General features: G+C 45.6%; 1 protein-coding gene across 1 annotated transcript in view; it reads right to left on the bottom strand.

The window, feature by feature from the left end:
* Positions 1-20991, bottom strand: part of SCIN (scinderin) — a 216720-nt gene that overhangs the window by 20899 nt on the left and 174830 nt on the right. Inside the window, exons 8-10 of the mRNA XM_082259059.1 lie at positions 18855-19070; positions 10515-10636; positions 4070-4160 (exon numbers count right to left, since the gene is read on the bottom strand). Of these exons, the coding sequence (XP_082115185.1) occupies positions 4070-4160; positions 10515-10636; positions 18855-19070 (429 nt within the window). The remainder of the gene's footprint in view (positions 1-4069; positions 4161-10514; positions 10637-18854; positions 19071-20991) is intronic.

Below are 20991 nucleotides of genomic sequence, written 5' to 3' on the forward strand. Positions count from 1 at the left end.
AGAATACATATTGGTCTAAACTGATAAAGACATTTTTACATTTTTTTATAGCAGAAAGTAAAAATTATTGTTTTTTTTTGTTCAAAATTGTCGGCCTTTTTTTGTTTATAGCGCAAAAAAATAAAAACCACAGAGGTGATCAAATATCACCAAAAAAAAAGCTCTATTTGTGGGGGGAAAAAAAGGTAATTTTATTTGGGTACAGCGTCGCATGTCCACGCAATTGTCAGTTAAAGTAACGCAGTGCCGTTTCGCAAAAAATGGCCTGGTCATGAAGGGGGGGTAAATCTTCCGGGGGTGAAGTGGATAAATGAAAACCTTTTGACCTGGAGGGAGAATAGCGTGATGAAATTAGATTTCGCCCTCAATAGCACAGAACAAATGTAGATGCAGTTTCAAAGGATAAATAGGTTTTCTATAAATACTCCCCTTTATTTAGAAAAAAAATAAAAATAAATTGTGGACACTCCACACCATATCACAAATCCGTGTATTACTGGAAATTATACATCCGACTTTACACTGGAGAAAGAGACCACATTTTCTGAGTCTTCGGTTCACTGTTAGTGTAGTCGTGGCCCCGCCTACTGAACTCAGGCTGCAGGCTAATATTAAATTTCATCTGGTGTGCAAAGGATGTATGATATTAAAGTAAAGGTGGAAATTATAGTTAGAGAAGTTTATAAATAGACTTGGCAATGTTTTAGTGAATAGATTTATACATTTTGTTTCCTGGAAATCTCAATGGATTGCTGAAAAAGTATAAAAAAAAAAATCTAGCGACCAGAGCGATACATTCCACAGCTTCTTCCCCGGTAACCATGGAAAAATACAATGTAACCTCTCCAGCTGTTTTCTGACCTTGGTGCTTTTCAGAACAATTTTCTGTTACTGCGAGGAGACAGGAGGAAGAATAACCTGCAATTTTATAACTATTCTGTATCTTCAGCACTGAATACTGATCGGGGGAGGGTCAGAGGGCTGATAAACCCACACATTGGAAGTGGAGATACACCTGTGACTGCACTTCACAGATTCATTCACCGACAGCTTCTCTCTCGCTGCACCCTGTACACTGCGCACCCCTGAACACCGTGTACCCCTGTACACTGTGCACCCCTGAACACCGCGCACCCCTGAACACCACGCTCCCCTGAACACTGCGCACCCTTCAACACCGCGCACCCCTGAACACCACGCACCCCTGAACACCGCGCACCCTTGAACACCGCGCACCCCTAAGCTCCACATCCTGTACACCGTTCACCCCTGAACACCGCGCACCCCTGTACACTGCGCAACCCTAAACACCGCGCACCCCTGTACACTGTGCACCCCTGAACACCGCGCACCCCTGAACACCGCGCACCCTTGAACACCGCGCACCCCTAAGCTCCACATCCTGTACACCGTTCACCCCTGAACACCGCGCACCCCTGTACACTGCGCAACCCTATACACCGCACACCCCTGTACACTGTGCACCCCTGAACACCACGCACCCCTAAGCTCCGCATCCTGTACACTGCGCACCCCTGTACACTGTGCACCCCTGTACACCCCTAAGCTCCGCATCCTGCACACTGCGCACACCTGTACACTGTGCACCCCTGTACATCCCTAAGCTCCGCATCCTGTACACCATGCACCATTGAACACCACACACCTCTGTACACTGTGCACCCCTGAACACTGCGCACCCCTGTACATTGCGCACCGCTGAACACCACGCACCCCTAAGCTCCGCATCCTGTACACTGCGCACCCCTGTACACTGTGCACCCCTAAGCTCTGCATCCTATACACCACGCACCACTGAACACCGCGCACCTCTGTACACTGCGCGCCCCTAAGCTCTGCACCCTGTACACTGTGCACCACTGAACACCATGCGCCCCTAAGCTCCGCATCCTGTACACCGCGCACCACTGAACACTGCGCACCTCTGTACACTGCACGCCTCTAAGCTCTGCACCCTGTACACTGTGCACCACTGAACACCATGCACCGCTAAGTTCCGCATCCTGTACACCACGCACCACTAAACACCGCGCACCTCTGTACACTGTGCACCCCTAAGCTCTGCACGCTGTACAGTATGCACAACTGAACACCATGAACCACTAAGCTCTGCATCCTGTACACTGCGCACCACTGAACACCATGCACCCCTGTGCACTGCACACCCCTGAACACCACGCACCCTAAGCTCTGCATCCTGTACACCGCGCACCTCTGTACACTGCGCACCCCTAAGCTCTGCACCCTGTACACTATGCACCACTGAACACCATGCACCCCTAAGCTCCGCATCCTGTACACTGGGCACCATTGAACACCATGCACCCCTGTACACTGTGCACCCCTGAACACCACGCACCCCTAAGCTCCGCATCCTGTACACCGTGCACCATTGAACACCACGCACCCCTGTACACTGCGCACCCCTAAGCACCTCTGAACAACATGCACCCCCTAAGCTCTGCACCCTGTACACTGTTAAAGTGGCTTCCAGATTCTGATAAACCCCTGACCGCAGACCCCCACAACCACCTCCCAGGGTTGGCGGGAAGAGGCCCTTGTCCTCATCAACATGGGGACAAGGTGCTGTTGTGGGCGTGTGGCCTGGTATGGTCCAGGGGGGGGGGGTGGGGCTGCTCACTCGTCCCCTCCCCCTTCCTGGCCTGCATGCTCAGATAAGGGTCTGGTATGGATTTTGGGGGGGACCCCACGCCGTTTTTTTCGGCGTGGGGCTCCCCTCAAAATCCATACCAGACCCAAAGGACCTGGTTTGGAACCTGGGGGGGACCCCCACGCTGTTTTTTTTTTCATTTTGGCGTGGAGTTCCCCCCCAAAATTCTCAGAGCGCAAGTTGCACCTTAAGTTGAATCATCCTGATCCGACTTGCGATGCACCTTCCTTTCAAATCAATGGGCTCCCATAGGGAACCATTGTTTTTCACATAAAAAAAAAAACGTATAACGTGGCTTAACACTGTATAAGCAACGTCACCCAACGTTATTCAGTCTTTAGCAGCGTCAGACGTTTTTATAGCTGCAACGCTGGTCATCAGAACACACTGGTCCTGGATTTTTTTTGCAGCTTAACCACTTAAGCCCTGGAAGATTTGGCTGCTCAAAGACCAGGCCCTATTTTGCGATTCGGCACTGCGTGACTTTAACGGACAATTGCGCAGTCGTGTGACGCTGTACCCAAACAAAATTGATGTCCTTTTTTCCCATAAACAGAGCTTTCTTTTGGTGGTATTTGATCACCTCTGCGATTTTTATTTTTTGCGCTATAAACAAAAAAAGAGCGACAATTTTGAAAAAATAATAATATTTTTCACATTTTTTTATATGAAATTCTAAAAAAAAAAAAAAATAATAATGTAAAAATCTAAATTATTTAACTTTTTAGGCCAATTTGTTTTCTGCTACATATTTTTGGTGAAAAAAATCACTATAAGCGTATTTTGATTGGTTTGCGCAAAAGTTATTGCGTTTACTAACTACGGGGAAAGATTTATGTAATTTTTATTGTTTTTTTTTTAAGTAGTAATGGTGGCGATCTGCGAAATTGCGGCGGACAGATCGGACCCCTAACTGACATTTTTTACACTTTTGAGGGTACCAGTGACATTACTACAGTAATCAGTGCTAAAAATATGCACTGATTGAAAAAAAAAAAAAAAACGGCTGATGCTCCTAACAGCAGCCGCAAAAACGACCTGTGTGCATGGGGAATATGCGGCGGGCAGTCTTAATGTGGTTAAAAAAAATGGTTAAAAATATATATAATTTTTTTTTTTTTAATAAAAAGGGTAATTCACACGGGTTCTCTGTTATCTTTGTGGCCGCTAATAATGATTTTAGTGTATTTTTAGAGAAAATATTGTCCTAATACATTAAGAGGGGCTGCCAGGTAGGCAGTACGGGGCCCCATGATTTCTAACAGCAGCCCTGACTATGTGCATGCGTGTGACCTGACATCACCCCCCCCCCCCCATAGACCTGTACAATGGCTGCAAGCCCTCGAGTACTGCGGTACAGCTGAGATCCAAACCCACCTGGACAGCTTGTCCCCCCAGAGAGCGATCCAGCTGCACAGTAAGGAAAGCTGACGTGGTTAATTCATCCCGAGTGGACTGAGCTCCTTGCCTGAACAGAATAAACACAGGGGGGGGGGGGGGTTAATGCAGCGCAAACATTTGTTAAAGAAGCAGATTGTTGTATCCAAAGGGAATAAGCAGAAAGAGGAATTTGGAATGTAAATATGCTACATAGGTATGTGACACACTTTTCCCAACATTCTCTTCATAAACATATTCCCACACATTTATATCATATTGTATAAAGCAATATTAAACCCAAAGGCAAACGCTTATTATATTGCAGCTTAGCGATTCATACATGCGCTGGCTGCATTTAGGGCTTGGACAAGGGGTGGGCAGGAGGGACAGTTGCCCTGGGCATCATGTGAAGTGGGGGGCGTGCCACAAGGAGATTTGGGAGAGAGGATTTGTGTTGGGTGGGGGAATTTGGGGTTTAGCAGGGGGTAAGTATTGCTCTAGGAGGGTACATGGGGGGGGGGGGGGACGGACATTTGTGCTAGGAGGAGGGATTTGGGGGAAATTAGTGCTGGGAGGGAGGAATTTGAAATGGGGGGGGGGGGGGAGAAGATATGTACTAGAAAGGGAAATTTTATGGGTAGAGGATTTGTAATAGGAGGGGGGACTTTTTTTTTGGCGGGGTCGGGGACATTTGAGCTGAGGGGGATTTGGGTGATGGGAGGGGGGCAAATATTTGTGCTGAGAGGGGGGATTTCAGCAGGGGCAGATTTGTACTGTACTTTGTACTGGGAGGAGGGGGGATTTATGCTTAGAGGGTAAACATGCAGATTAGTGCTCAATGTCTAGGGGGGGGGGGGGGATTTTGCTGACACATTATGCTCATATACCTTGGGGGGGGGGGGGACAATTTGGCATGTTTGCCCAGGGCACTAGAAGATGACTTTGTCCTGGCACTGGAAGTACTGTACTTTGTACTGGCAGGCTCCTCTCCTATTTGTAAACAAAGCCATGTAATCACTACATTAGAAGGACCACATCATTGTCCCATGCTTCTCTGCACAGGAAGTTCCCTTCATGTCTATATGGATGGAATGGCTGTATGAACACAGCCGCTGTTCCCAGTTTGACATTTATGTGGGTGTAGTGATCACGTAGCTTTGTTTACAAAGAGGAGAGGAGCATGGACAACTGTGCAAAGCTGAAGGGAAGGCTGGAAGTCAGCAATCATGGCTGCCGACCAGAACGCTGACCTCTGTCTTTCCCTTCAGTTTTGCACAGTTGTCCATGCATCTCTGTTCAGGCAGTTCCTTTCATGTCTATTGGGATGGAATGGCTGCATGAACACAGCTGCTGTTCCCAATTTGACATTCCTGTGCGTGCGGGTGTAGTGATCACATGACTTTGTATACAAACAGGAGAGGAGTCTAAACAAATGTGCAAAACTGAAGGGAACCATGTGGCCCCAGAACTCTGACTTGCGGCCTTCCCTTCAGTTTTGCACAGTTGTGCAGGCTCCTCTCCTATTTATAAACAAAGCCATGTGATCACTACAACATTAGAAGGACTACATCATTGTCTCATGCTTCCCTGCACAGGCAGTTCCTTTTATGTCTATTGGGATGGAATGGCTGCATGAACACAGCTGCTGTTCCCAATTTGACATTCATCTGGGCGTTTTTTGTAGCTGGCGTTTTTTTGGGCATTTTTTGGGCGTCTTTGGAGGCAGGCATAACATCAGAACTTCTGTGTAGGGGTATATACACACACACATGTATGTATATATACACATACACATATATAGGTGTGAAAATAGCAGAAATCTATGCTTGCGCTAATGAAATAATTAACACCAATATGGCTTCTCTCCTATCACGCCTATATGTGTGTATGTGTATAAATACATATAAGTGTGTGTGTATATATACCCCTATACAGAAGTTCAGATGTTTTGCCTGCCTCCAAAGACCCCCAAAAAATGCCCAAAAAAAACGCCTGCAACAACACACCTGGGCATTTTTTTTGGCGCAGGCATTTTTTTGGGCATTTTTTTGTGGGTCTTTGGAGGCAGGCAAAACATCTGAACTTCTGTATAGGGGTATACACACACACACACTTATATGTATTTATACACATATGCACATATAGGTGTGATAGGTGAGAAGCCATATTGGTGTTAATTATTTCATTAGCGCAAGCATAGATTTCTGCTATTTTCACACCTATATATGTGTATGTGTATATATACAGACATGGGTGTATGTATATATACCCCGACACAGAAGTTCTGATGTTATGCCTGCCTCCAAAGTCCCCCAAAAAATGCCCAAAAAAACGCCTGCTTCAAAACCGGCAAGGTGTGAAAATAGCGGAGCCATATCCCTGTTCTATATTAATTCTAATACAAACAAACTTTTTTTTTCTGGTTCTGGACATGCTACAGAGCTGAAACTTCACAGGTACACTTTTTAGACCCCCCAGACACTAAATCCAAAGAAATCTCATTATTTTTTTTTTTCAATAATTTTTTCAATAATTGGCTCTCTATCAAAAATGACAATTTTTAAGAACTTTTTTTTGTGTGAATAATAGTCCCTGGGGCATGACCCAGAACCCTAGGCACTTTTTAGGGGCATTTATTGGGTTTTAGGGCTTCAAAATTGTGTTTTTTGATTACTGAAGTTCGGGTCCCATTGATTTCAATGGGGTTCTGAAATCCGGGCCGAACTTTCGGGAAGTTCGGGTGTTCTGGTCGAACCGAACTTTTGAAAAGTTTGATCATCCCTAGTGATTACATAGCTTTTTTTACAGAGAAGACAACTGTGAAAAACTGAAGGGAAGGCCAGAGGTCAGTGTTCGTGGCTGCCACCCAGAATGCTGACCTCCGGCCTTCCCTTCAGTTTTGCACAGTTGTGCAGGCTCCTCTCCTATTTGTAAACAAAGCCATGTGATCACTACAACATTAGAAGGACTACATCATTGTCTCATGCTTCCCTGTACAGGCAGTTCCCTTTATGTCTATTGGGATGGAATGGCTGTATGAACACAGCCGCTGTTCCCAATTTGACATTCATCTGGGTACGGGTGTAGTGATCACATGGCTTTGTTTATAAAGAGGAGAGAAGCCTGGACAACTGTGCAAAGCTGAAGGAAAAGCTGGAAGTCAGCAATCATGGCTGCCGACCAGAACGCTGACCTCTGTCCTTCCCTTCAGTTTTGTACAGTTGTCCAGGCTCCTCTCCTCTTTGTAAACAAAGCCATGTGATCACTACAACATTAGAAGGACCACATCATTGTTCCATGCATCCCTTTGCAGGCAGTTCCTTTCATGTCTATTGGGATGGAATGGATGCATGGACACAGCCGCTGTTCCCAATCTGACATTCCTGTGCGTGCGGGTGTAGTGATCACATAGCTTTGTTTACAAAGAGGAGAGGAGCCTGGACAACTGTGCAAAACTGAATGGAACGACATGGCCCCAGAATGCTGACCTGCGGCCTTCCCTTCAGTTGTGCAGACTCCTCTCCTGTCTGCAAACAAAGCCATGTGATCGCTACAACATTAGAAAGATCACATCACTGAAAACCATGGTCACTTTTTCTGCATAGCTTGCCCTGTAAACATGGAAAAAATGTAAATAAAACCATGTGAAATGTAAAAAGGAGTCTGTATACTGACCTCTATTATAAAATGTATTAAACCCATACAGATATCAGAATACAATATTTTTTTGCAATCATGGTCTTTTGAATAAAAAAAAAAAAAAAAAATTACCAAAATCAAATAAAAATAAAAATATTTTTTAAAAAAATATTGATTCTTAGAAAGGTGCTTCTGGTGAATATACAGTGCCTTGAAAAAGTATTCATACCCCTTGAAATTTTCCACGTTTTGTCATGTTACATCCAAAAATGTAAATGTATTTTATTGGGGGATTTTATGTGATAGACCGACACAAATTGGCACATAATTGTGAAGTAGAAGAAAAATGATGAATGGTTATCTAGATATTTTACAAACAAATCTGTGAAAAGTGTGGCTGCATTTGTATTCACCCCCCCCCCCCCCAAGTCAATATTTTGTAGAACCGCCTTTCCCTGCAATTACAGCTGCAAGTCTTTTTGGGGATGTCTCTACCAGCTTTGCACATCTAGAGAGGGACATTTTTGCCCATTTTTCTTTGCAAAATAGCTCAAGCTCTGTCAGATTGGATGGAGAGCGTCTGTGAACAGCAATTTTCAAGTCTTGCCACAGATTCTCAATTGGAATAAGGTCTGAACTTTGATTGGGCCATTCTAACACATGAATATGCTTTGATCTAAGCTAGGGTTTCTCAACCAGGGTTCCTACTGAGGTTGCTAGGGGTTTCTTGAGAAATGGGAAATTTCTGCCTCTCAGATAAGTTCCCAATGACACCATTGTTCCTTTTACCTATCTGTAAGGGGGTAATTCTTCCCAATGATGAGAAGAGTAAGGAGCATTCTTCCCACTTACTGTCACACTAATGTGTCATGAGTTGTAGATTTTTAATTTTTAGCAGGGGTTCCCTGAGACCAGAAATGTATTTAAAGGGTTCCTCTGTGTTGAAAAGGTTGAGAAAGGCTGATCTAAACCATTCCATTGTAGCTCTGGCTGTATGTTTAGGGTCGTTGTCCTGCTGGAAGGTGAACCTCCACCCCAGTCAGATTTTCTTCTAAGATTGGCCTGTGTTTGTCTACATCCATCTTCCCATCAACTCTGACCAGCTTCCCTGTCTCTGCTGAAGAAAAGCATCCCTACAACATGATGCTAACACCACCATGTTTCACAGTGGGGATGGTGTGTTCAGGGTGATGTGCAGTGTTAGTATTCTGCCTCACATAGCGTTTTGCTTTTAGGCCAAAAAGTTCAATTTTGGTCTCATCTGAGCAGAGCACCTTCTTCCACATGTTTGCTGTGTCCCCCACATGGCTTCTCGTAAACTGCAAACAGGACTTTTTATGGCTTTCTTTCACCAATGGCTTTCTTTTTGCCACTCTTCCATAAAGGGCAGATTTGTAGAGCGCACGACTAATAGTTGTCCTGTGAACAGATTCTCCCACCTGAGCTGTGGATCTCTGCAGCTCCTCCAGAGTTACCATGGGCCTCTTGGCTGCTTCTCTGATGAATGCTCTCCTTGCCCAGCCTGTCAGTTTAGGTGGACGCCAGGTCTTGGTAGGTTTGCAGTTGGCCACACTCGGCCATTTTGCTGTTAGCAGGGACGTTGGTCAATGCTACTTTCATCTGCAATGAATTTTTTTTTCTTATTGGACATGGAGCTTTAGCCATAGCCATTTTTTGAGCTTTGTGGTATTTGCACTCAAGGCATAATTGCATTGATCCCTGTTTGGGTATTTTTTTCTCTGCAGGGTCCTGTAAGCTCCTCCTCCCTGTTTATACGAACCTCATACTTTTGAGTATACCATTATAGGTTTTGTGGCTTGGCCGATGAATTATAGCTTGGTGTTTTTATTTAGGGTGTATATATGTACTCTTTGAGAAAGCTTGCTACACATCTGCATCCTGAGGAAGCCCAAATCATGGGCGAAACACGTCGATCCATCGCATTGTAGGATGTGCAGCAATACACCTTTTTAGATACTGTATCTTCATGTGTTGTTTTTATTATCTTGTCTTTAATAGAATTTATATATATTTTTTACAATTTGTTTTTTCATTCAATTAATGTTTTTTGGGCACATTAAAATCCCAATTTTCCTTGCCTACAGGGCTTTCCCTGTTAGACTTGGTACACTTTTTGTATTCCACGTCTTGGTAGGTTTGCAGCTGTGCCATACTCTTTCCATTTTCAGATGATGGATTGAACAGCGCTCCGTGAGATGTTCAAAGCTTGGGATATTTTTTATAACCTAACCCTGGTTTAAACTTCTCCACAACTTTATCCCTGACCTGTGTGGTGTGTTCCTTGGCCTTCATGATGCTGTTTGCTCACTAAGGTCTAAGGTTTTCTAACAAACCTCTGAGGGCTTCACAGAACAGCTATATTTATACTGAGATTAAATGACACACAGGTGGACTCTTTTAATAATTAGGTGATTCTTGAAGGCAATTGGTTCCACTAGATCTTAGTAAGGGGTATCCGAGTAAAGGGGGAGGGGGGGGGGGATACAAATGTACACCACAATTTTCAGATTTTCATTTGTGAAAAATGTGGAAAACCATTTATCATTTTCCTTCCACTTCACAATTATGTGACACTTTGTGTCAGGCTATCACATAAAATCCCAATAAAATACATTTATGTTTTTGGTTGTAACATGACAAAATGTGGAAAATTTTAAGGGGTATGAATACTTTTTCAAGGCACCGTATATCTTATCATTTCTCTCGGTCATTAATAATAATCTGATCTGTAGTACAGTGCAGTTGCGGTGTGTATATTGGGTGTAGTGTATAAGGGACTCACCAGGTATAAATGATCTGGCCTTTTGGATAAGTGTAGAGAATGATGTAACAGTCTCCTCCATAGAACTGTCCGTATGTCTCCCGGTCTACTGGGATTCGCCCATTGCTCTCCACGCGCCAGATCTGAAGGAAAAGAAGATAAGAAGACATAAGCAATAAGGCAGCTTGTATGGGAAGGGTACAAGCACTGCAATTGGGACTGTCTGAGTTCACCTCCAGTTAGCCCTATGGAGTGCAGGTTGTCCATACATCCAATAAACCCGCTGTACAATGTAATCAGATGTGTATACTCATGGACACTTTGCTGAGTATTGGATGCATCCAGACACCGTCTGCTGTACAATAGATATATTCAGCTTTAACCACTTCAATACCGGGCACTTTCACCCCCCTTCCTGCCCAGGCCAATTTTCAGCTTTCAGCGCTCTCACACTTTGAATGACAATTGCGCGGTCATGCTACACTGTACCCATATGAAATTTTTATCATGTTTTTTTACACACATAGAGCTTTCTTTTGGTGGTATTTAATCACCGCTGGGTTTTTTATTTCTTACAAAAAAAAAAAAATGACAGAAAATTTTGGAAAAAAAAAATAAAAACGTTTTTCTTACTTTCTGTGAGTAAATTTTGAAAATAAATAATTTTTCTCCTTCACTGATGTGAGCTGATGAGGTGGCACTGATGGGCACTGATAGGCTTCACTGATGAGCACTGATAGGCTGCACTGATGAGGTGGCACTGATGAGGAGGTACTAATATGCTGCACTGATGGGCACTGATAGGTGGCACTGATGAGCACTGATAGGCGGCACTGATGGGCACTGAAAGGTGGCACTGATGGGCACTGAGAGGTGGCACTGATGAGCACTGATGAGGTGGCACTTATGGTCACTGATGAGGTGGCACTGATGAGGAGGTACTAATATGCTGCACTGATGGGCACTGATAGGTGGCACTGATGGGCACTGAAAGGTGGCACTGATGGGCACTGAGAGGTGGCACTGATGGGCACTGATGGGCGGCACTGATGGACAATGATGGGCAGCACCATCAGTACCCACAATCAGTGCCCATAGTGCTGCCAGTCAGTGCCTAGATAAGCAGGCACTGATGGGAAATGGGAGAAAAAATAATTTGGGTGAGGGAAAGTGAGGATGCTAGAAATTATAGAGAGTCATTGCCGGATGTGCAAAATCACTTGCTATATAGTAGAGTGGATAATCCACTGCCCTGATGGGCACTGACTGGCAGCACTATGGGCACTGATTTTGGGCACTGAGGGTGGGCACTAAAGGTGGGCATTGATTGGCACTTTATTTCACTTTTGTATAATCAGGGCACTGATGATCAGTGCCTTGATTACATGTCTTGGTCTCCCTTGTGAGAAGGAGCCGCTGATTGGCTCTCCTCGCCTCACACTCTACTCTGACAGTGTGAGGCGAGGAGAGCCGAACAACGGCACTTCCTCATTTACATGTGACCGACTGTGATTGGACACAGCCGATCACATGGGTAAAGAGTCATGTCATTGACTCTTTACTGAGATCGGGGTCGCGCCGTGTCCTAGCAACAAGGCGCGGCCACGATCGCCGCTCTGCGCGCCCCCCGCAGGCGCGTGAGAGAGGCAGTTCTCACGTGACGATGTCATATGACGACGTCCCAGAACAATGGATGCACCGCTCCGCCTTCATTTGACGGCGGGCGGGTAGGAAGTGGTTAAACTGGATGTTTGCAACAGAGGGGTAACTAGAACCTTCAGGGCCCCGGTGCAAGAAACCATGAAGGTCCCCCCGGAACCCTGGCCAGGGCCCTTCCCTTTAAGCCTGGGACTCTTCCCTCTGACCCTGGGGCCCTTTACTCTCGTTGCGGGGCCCTTTATTAAGGTCCCGCAGCGGGACCCTTTCACAATTTCTGCAGTGGGCCCCCTTCCTGCCATCTTGGGGGCCTCCCCACGGTGATGGAATGCCAGGGCCCGGTCGCAAGTGTGACCTCTGCGATCCTGGAAGTTCACCCACTGGTGTCAGTAGTTTTCATTTTTTGGTATTTTAATTGTATTATTTTTATCATTTTATTTTATTTTTTTACAATCAATGTCACTGACTATGACTCTGTCCATTCAGAAAAGGAAGGAGTTGGTAAATTATATATTTACCAACCCCTTCCTTGTTCTCTATTGTGACACATCCCCTGCAACAGCCGGCAGTAGAGGGGAGGGAGCACAGTGGGGGGGGGGGGGGGGGGGAACCAGGGGAGTACACAGCGGCCCAGAGACAGCAGAACACAGGTGAACTGGATAGGAGGAGTGGCGGGGGCAGCATACAGAGGAACCAATCTCCTCCATTTTCCTCCTGCAGCTGCAGGAGGAAAAAGGAGGACAGTGATTTCTCTACATGCCGCCCCGCCACTCCTAGTCAGGTGTACAAGGGAGCCGCACAGGACCCCTGGAGCATGGGGCCCGGTTGCAATTGCAACCCCTGTAGTTACGCTCCTGGTTTGCAAGCATTTAGGGAAGACCCAACTGAATTCATTTATTAGAACCCCCAAGAAATATAAGAAGCCTGGGACGAAGCTAGATTCCTATCTTTTGTTACTCTGAAGAAATAGCTGTTTATTTGTCTTTGTCGATGTGCAAAGTGTGAGAGTGACTTTATAATTATCAATCAGCTGCTGCACTTGCAGGGCTCTAATGATGAAAGTGGCAGGGTCTGCATCCCATACGATGTGATTTCCCTATTGGGAGTATCTCACCAAAAATGTAATTTTTTGTTCCAGGGGATGCCAGAAATCTGACGTGTCTTAGTTCAGACTTCTGGGAAAATCAGTGAGCCAATCACACAAGCAGGAAATGACATTTCTGGGGGGTGTTCTGTATACCATCTGTGTACAGAAAAGCTCCTGGTTGTCAGATTGTACTTTACAGAAAATTGCAGTGGCTGCTGATTGAAAAGGAAAGGTCATTTTTATTAACATTAAATTAAAATATAATTTGTGTCGCAATTTTATACGCTATATTCTTTTTCTTTTTCTTTGCTTTTTTTTTCACACGAAAGTGGAGTTACCCTTTAACCACTTGCCTACAGAGCACTTAAACCCCCCTCCTGTCCAGACCAATTTTCAGCTTTCAGCGCTGTCGCACTTTGAATGACAATTGCGCGGTCATGCAAAGCTGTACCCAAATGAAATTTTTATAATTTTTTTCAAACAAATAGAGCTTTCTTTTGGTGGTATTTAATCACTACTATTTTTATTTTTTTCTGAACAAACAAAAAAAGACAGAAAAAACAAAAAACAGTTTTTATAGTTTGTTATAAAATTTTGCAAACAGGTAATTTTTCTCCTTCATTGATGTGCTTGATGAGGCGGCACTGATGGGTTCTGATAGGCACTGGTAGGCTGCACTGTTGGGCACTGATAAGCTACACGGATGGGCACTGATAGAAGACACTGATGGGCACTGATAGGCGACACTGATGGGCACTGATAGGCGACACTGATGGGCACTGATAGACGACACTGATGGGCACTGATAGGCGACACTGATGGGCACTGATAAGGCGACACTGATGGGCACTGATAAGGCGGGACTGATGGGCACTGATAAGGTGGCACTGATGGGTGGCAATGATGGGCAATGATGTGCGGCACTGAAGGGCACTAATAGGCGGCACTCATGGGCACTAATTGGCACTAATAGGTGACACTGATGGGTGGCACTAATGGGCAATGATAGGCACTGGTAGGGGACACATGTTGGGGCACTGATAGGTGGCACTGGTGAGTACTGATAGGTGACACTGGTGGGCACTGGTTGGTGGCACTAGTGGGCACTGGCAGATGGCACTGCTAGGTGGCACTGATGGGCACTGGCAGATGACACTGGTGGGCACTTGTGGGCACTGGTAGGTGGCATTGGGGGCACAAATATTCCCTCTCTTCTTCTGGATCGATGTCCATCTGACAGCAGCCGGCGATCGTTGTTTTTTTCTCCTCACACTGACAGTGTGAGGCGAAAATCCAGCTGATCTCCGGCTGCTGTTTACTTTACATGATCAGCTGTCATTGGCTGATAGCTGATCACGTGGTAAGGGGGCGGGATCGCCCCCAATCTCCGATTTGTGATCAGGCGAGTCTCATGGACTCGCCGATCACAGAGCGAGCCGGGCGCACTCCACAGGGAGCGCGCAGGCCGCTCGTTGCTGAGAGGACGTCAATGTACGCCCTCCCGGCAATTCAGGTCAGCACTGTAGCCATCATTCGGCTATAGCACGGACGTCGAGTAGTTAAATATTAATATCTTATTATATTATTAATAGTTTTAATATAGAACCTCTTACTTATTGATTGTTTAACCACTTTACCACTGGAGCATTTTGCTGTCTTACGTCTGGGCCACTTTTTGCGATTCGGCACTGTGCGACTTTAACTGACAATTGCGCGTTCGTGCGACGCCGTACCCAAACGAAATTTACGTCCTTTTTTTCCCACAAACAGAGCTTTCTTTTGGTGGTATTTGATCACCTGTGCGATTTTTACTTTTTGCGCTATAAACAAAAAAAGAGCGTAAATTTTGAAAAAACAACAATATTTTTCAGATTTTTTTATATGAAATTCCCCCCAAAAAAATGTAAAAATCAAAATTGTTTTACATTTTTGGCCAATTTGTTTTCTGCTACCTATGTTTGGTAAAAAAAATTCACAATAAGCGTATTTTGATTGGTTTGCGCAAAAGTTATTGCGTTTACTAACAAAGGGAAAGATTTCTGTCATTTTTGGTGTTTTTTTTTTTAACGAGTAATGGCGGCGATCTGCGATTTTTTTTGCGGGACTGCGACATTGCGGCGGACAGATCGGACCCTTGACTGACATTTTTGACACTTTTGGGGGTACCAGTGACATTACTGCAGTAATCAGTGCTATAAATATGCACTGTTACTGTAAAAATGACACTGGCAGGGAAGGGGTTAATTTTATTGGAGAGGGAGGGGTTAATGTATGCCTGGTGCTTACTGACGTGTGTGGGGGGAGGTGACTGAGTGACACAAGGACAGATCGCATGTTCAGCTATGCTGAACCCTGCAATCTGACCCTGCCTGTCACTTGGGAGATCCGCCCACTCTGTTTACACAAGCAGGCGGATCTCCACACTAGATCCCCGACGATCGGGGAAGAGCGGCAGCGATCGCCGCCGCTCCTCCCCTGGCCCGACTCCCGCTATGACTGAATACAGCGGGAGCGAGCCTCCGGCGGCGCGCGCGCGCCGCCGAGAGGGGGGGGGGTGTCTGACGACGTAGTACTACGTCGTCAGACGATAACGAGCCACTTTGCCGCAGTAGTACTACGGTACTCAGACGGCAAGTGGTTAAAGAGTAAGGTCTCATTCATATGGGCGCTAATGCTTGCCAGGATCTCATCTTTAGTGGATCGCTTTTCAGAGGCACTCAACAGATAGTGAGGAGGCGATATGTTATAGCAACCCAGTAGAGCTGCACGATTCTGGATAAAATGTGAATCATGATTTTTTTGCTTAGAATAAAGATCACAAATCTTGGTGTAACATTGTCTTTCACATTATACAAAAAAATTGGGCTAACTTTACTGTTTTTTTTTTTTTTTATAATTCATTGAAGTGTATTTTTTCCTAAGCAATTGTGTTTGAAAGACCGCTGCGCAAATACCGTGTGACATAAAATATTGCAAAGACCACCATTTTATTCTCTAGGCTCTCTGCTAAAAAATGTATATAATATTTGGGGGCTCTAAGTAATTTTCTAGCAAAAAATACTGATTTTAACTTGAATGCAACAAGTGTCAGAAAAAGGCTTAGTCTTTAAGAGGTTTTTTTAATAAAAATACCCCCGGGACAGTCAGGGCTAGTACATTCCACAATGGATAATGATAGCCTCTGATCTGTCCCAGGTCGCACTTACCTTTTAGAAGAAATACTTACCTTGAAAATGTATTGTCCAGTGCTGCCATCTCAGGTGTGGGCAGCTTGAAGCCAGCACGATCCTCTTCTGTGTCTTCTTCGGTCCCACGATGCACTGCACCGGCCCCACCGTCACTTCCGGTGCCGCAGCGTCATCCCTGCACAGCTTCTGGGCATGCCCAGAAGCTGTTTAGCAAGGTATGACGGCGCCTGCACCGGAACTGACGTCGGGGCCGGTGCAGGCGCATTGATTCCTGGGAGTGATGACGTTCAGCTCCCAGGAATCATTGCAAGCCAGGAAGTGACGAATCGCCGTGGCCGCCGAGGAGAGGAAGAGGAAGTAAGGTAAGTATATTTTCTTCTAAACGAGGTAAGTAAAAAAAAAAAAAATTGCGATTATCCATTTGTTTTTCAGGTGACCCGGAGCGAGAAGATGGAGGTAAGTATAATTTTAGGATGGAACTCCGCTTTAAACTGTCCTAACTTACAGACCGAGTTCAGCCCTTTGATTGCTAAAAGAACAGAAGATACAATGTTTTAATTATCTCTCTTAGCAAAGAGCAATGTTGATAAACATTTGCCGGCTGCTATGACAGCTCTGAGCAGACAACGGCTTTGCAATGAGGTCCGGTTCACACTTATGCGATGCGGGAAGGCTGCGAATTCACAGCCTGTTCCCGCATCGCACACGCACCCCTGGCAATTCACACTGCCATATGCGATACGCTGGGGGTGTCAATGTAATCTTAACGACACCCCCAGTTTGATCGCATATCGCAGTGCGATCGTGCAGTTCGCACAGGATCGGATCGCACAAGTGTGAACCGATGTGCGATCCGATCCTGATGCGGCTTCCAAAAAGTGTCCTGTGTGTGTTTGCTGCGGCTGCGGTGCGAATTTAGCCATACAAAGTATGGCACCGCACAGCTGATCGCATGTAATGAAGGAGCAGTGCGCTCCGACATTACATGCGAACCCCACACTCGCATAAGTGTGAACCGGGGCTGAATTGTGGAAATGCCGGATTAAGATCATGAATGGGGTTGAATCAAGATCGCAATTTTTATAACAATTAATCATGCAGCTCTACAACCCTCCGTGCCAGGGGCGTAACAATTGCAACCGGGCCCCATGCTCCAGGGGGCCTCTGTGGCTCCCCTGTACACCTGGATAGGAGGGGGGACAGCATGTAAAGAAATCACTGTCCTCCTTTTTCCTCCTATAGCTGAAGGAGGAAAATGGAGGAGATTGGTTCCTCTGTATGCTGCCCCCGACACTCCTTCTCTCCTTGTGTGTGTGTCACACAGAGCAGGGATCTCCCGCTGTGTCACAGAGCTTGGATCTGAAATATTCGGCAGCCGCTGTAACAAAGTCCCGCCTCCTATATCGGCTGCTATGATAGGCAGCACACTCATCCAATGCCGGTGTTGTAAAATTTTGTCGGACCCGTGAAAAAATCGGACCTCGTCACTTCCGGTGATAGAGCATCACAAAACAGCGGATGGGAGTCGTCCGTGCGCATGCGCAGAAGACATTTTTCGTGGTTTGGCAAAATTATAACAGAGAGCGGACAGCTGATTGAGAGGAGGCGGGGCTGAGGTGCGACGGAGGACGGAGGACACATATGCAGAGCTGGTGGAGGAGGCGGGACGGAGGTGCGGCCGTGTAATATATGCAGGACTTTAGCGACTCCTGTTTTATTATCTTTAGCAATTATCGTATTATTTATCCTTAGGATTTCATTACATTTAGTATTTCTTATTTTGTATTATATAAATAGTAAATGTAATGAAATCCTAAGGATAAATAATACGATAATTGCTAAAGATAATAAAACAAGGAGTCGCTAAAGTCCTGCATTTATTACACGGCCGCACCTCCGTCCCGCCTCCTCTATTCAGCTCTGCAGATGACGCGGCGGTGTCTTCCGTCCCACCTCAGCCCCGCCTCCTCTCATTCAGATGCCCGCTATGTGTTATAAGTTTACCAAACCAAGATAATGTCTTATGCGCATGCGCACTTGAGACTCCTATAACCGGAAGTGACGAGGTCCGATTTTTTCACGGGTCCGAGAAAATTTTAGAACACCGGGAAATTGAATCAGTGTTATGTGTATCATAGGAGACGGGACTTTGTCTTTTTCCAATCTCAGTGGCACAGCAGGAGATCACCGCTCTGAGTGGTCCCAGCACTGGTAGTCTGCTTTTGATGGACAGCCTGGGGATGACAATTCTGCTTTGATTAGGGAGAGAATACAACTGAATACAATTCAACTGAAAATATGACCAGGGAGAGAATACAACTGAATAACAGCACACACAGCCAGCCCTGAGAAGTCTGCAATATCTTGACTGGTTAAAAACTATATAATCTTTTTTCCACATTTCTTTAAAGCAAACTGAAATGCTTTTACCTCGACCTTCCCCGATCCGTCATCCACCATGTTGTGCTGAGCCGCCATTTCAGGAGAATCGTGCAGCTTAGATGCATCAAAATCCACTTGCTGAATACGAGCAATCCGCTCGGTGACATAAACCTTCCCGAAGCCGTCACTTTCATCCTTGTCTCTCCAGTCTTTGAAGAACTGCTTGAAGATCGGCGTTTCCCCTCCCTCTGGAATAACTTGAATCTGGAACAATGTATCCAAGGGGAAAGGTTAAAGTATATGTAAAGCCCAACAGTAAACTCCTCTTATTTATTCCCTTTTCATCTGTTTCATAGACCATTGGAAGTGTTTTGTTATTTCTGCTCAATAAGTGCATAAAATACCTGCTGATCCTGCCATAAATCTTGTGAGCTGATAACTTCCTGTGATCTTTGCCTGTGCAAAAGGAGGGGTTATGGAGATAAGAGTGAGGGGGAGGAGATAAGGAGGAGTTATGAAGATGAGGAGTAGGGGGGTGTGGGAAGGGATTATGTAGGTGGGAAGGAGATGATGAGAGGGTATGGAAATGAGGGGGGGAGGAGATAAGGAGGCATTATGAAAATGAGGAGTAGGGCAGATGAGAAGGGTTCATGGAGACAGGGAGGAATGAGGAGGAGTTATGGAAACGAGGGGAGGGGGATTTGATGAGGATGCATTATGGAGATGAGGAGAGGTTATGGAGACGAGGGGGAGAGGATGAGATGAGGAGGAGTTATGGAGATGTGGAGGAGGGAGGAGGAGATATAAAGATGAGGAGCGGGGGGGGGGGGGGGGTGAGAAGGGATTATGAAGATTGGGAGGAGTAAGGAGGGGTTATGGAAATGAGGGGAGGGGGATTTGATGAAGACGAGTTATAGAGATGAAGAAGAGGGAGGAGGAGATAAGGAGGGGTTATGAAGATGAGGAGTAGAGGGGTGTGGGAAGGGATTATGTAGCTCGGAAGGAGATGATGAGAGGTTATGGAAATGAGGGGGGGAGGAGATAAGGAGGCATTATGAAGATGAGGAGTAGGGCGGATGAGAAGGGTTCATGGAGATAGGGAGGAATGAGGAGGAGTTATGGAAATGAGGGGAGGGGGATTTGATGAGGGTGAGTTATGGAGATGAAGAGGGGTTATGGAGACGAGGGAGAGAGGATTAGATGAGGAGGAGATGTGGAGGAGGGAGGAGGAGTTATAAAGATGAGCAGTAGGGGGGGTGAGAAGGGATTATGAAGATTGGGTTTGTGCTAGGAGGGGGATTTGGGAGGGGGGGGGGAGAGAGCACAGCCTTCACCTCCTCCCAGCTCCCTTCTCCTGTCTGCTGCTGTCATTACTCATGTAGTGATCAGAATTTGTGCTAGGCGAGTAATTTGGGGGGAGGGGGGATTTTGGGGGGGGGGGTTGTGTTAGAAGAGGGGAAGTTTGTGCTAGGAAGGGGGATTTGGGGAAGAAGATTTACAACCTACAGATTACTGAACTCTGCCTTCCAGACTACATTTTAGGGCTTGTTCACATCAGGCACCGTGCAGTAACGTGCAGAACTGCGCATAATTCCGTAACGCACAGAAATATGCTGCCTTTTTGCAGACATGCATGGGTAAAATTATTTCTTATGACGCCCCCGCTCATCTAGAAAATGCGTACGCTCATGTCTGCTAAAACTGTTTTTAAAATGATGCTGGCACCTTTTTGCGTGTTTCACACGCATAGAGCAGCCCATTAAAAAATGCAACATGTGGGAACATGCAAAAAAGTGTGCAAGCTCGGATGCACCTCCTGGTGTTAAGGAGCCCCCAATCTGGAGTTCCCCCGGATTGTTCACAGCTCTAAAGGGTGCCTTGACTGAAAAAAGGTTTAAAAGCACTGGTGTACAGTGAAGGAACTCAGTAAGAGCTGTTAGGGTTCCTCACCACTAGATGGCAGTGCAGACACGCATATATTCTGACAACTGCAAGCTAAATCTATTTTCATTTTTTTTTTTAGAAGAAAACTGTAGAGTAAAATATGAAATAATTAGCAAATGCCAAAATGTTTTCAATTTCATTATGATAAAAAAATATTAAACACATTTGATATATTACATGAGAGGAGCTATAGTATGTAGAGACATTCTGCTGACTCCATGTAAGGACATTTTTATTCCCT

The sequence above is a fragment of the Pelophylax lessonae genome (assembly GCF_965119305.1).
Source record: "Pelophylax lessonae genome assembly, chromosome: 5".
Classification (NCBI taxonomy): domain Eukaryota; kingdom Metazoa; phylum Chordata; class Amphibia; order Anura; family Ranidae; genus Pelophylax; species Pelophylax lessonae.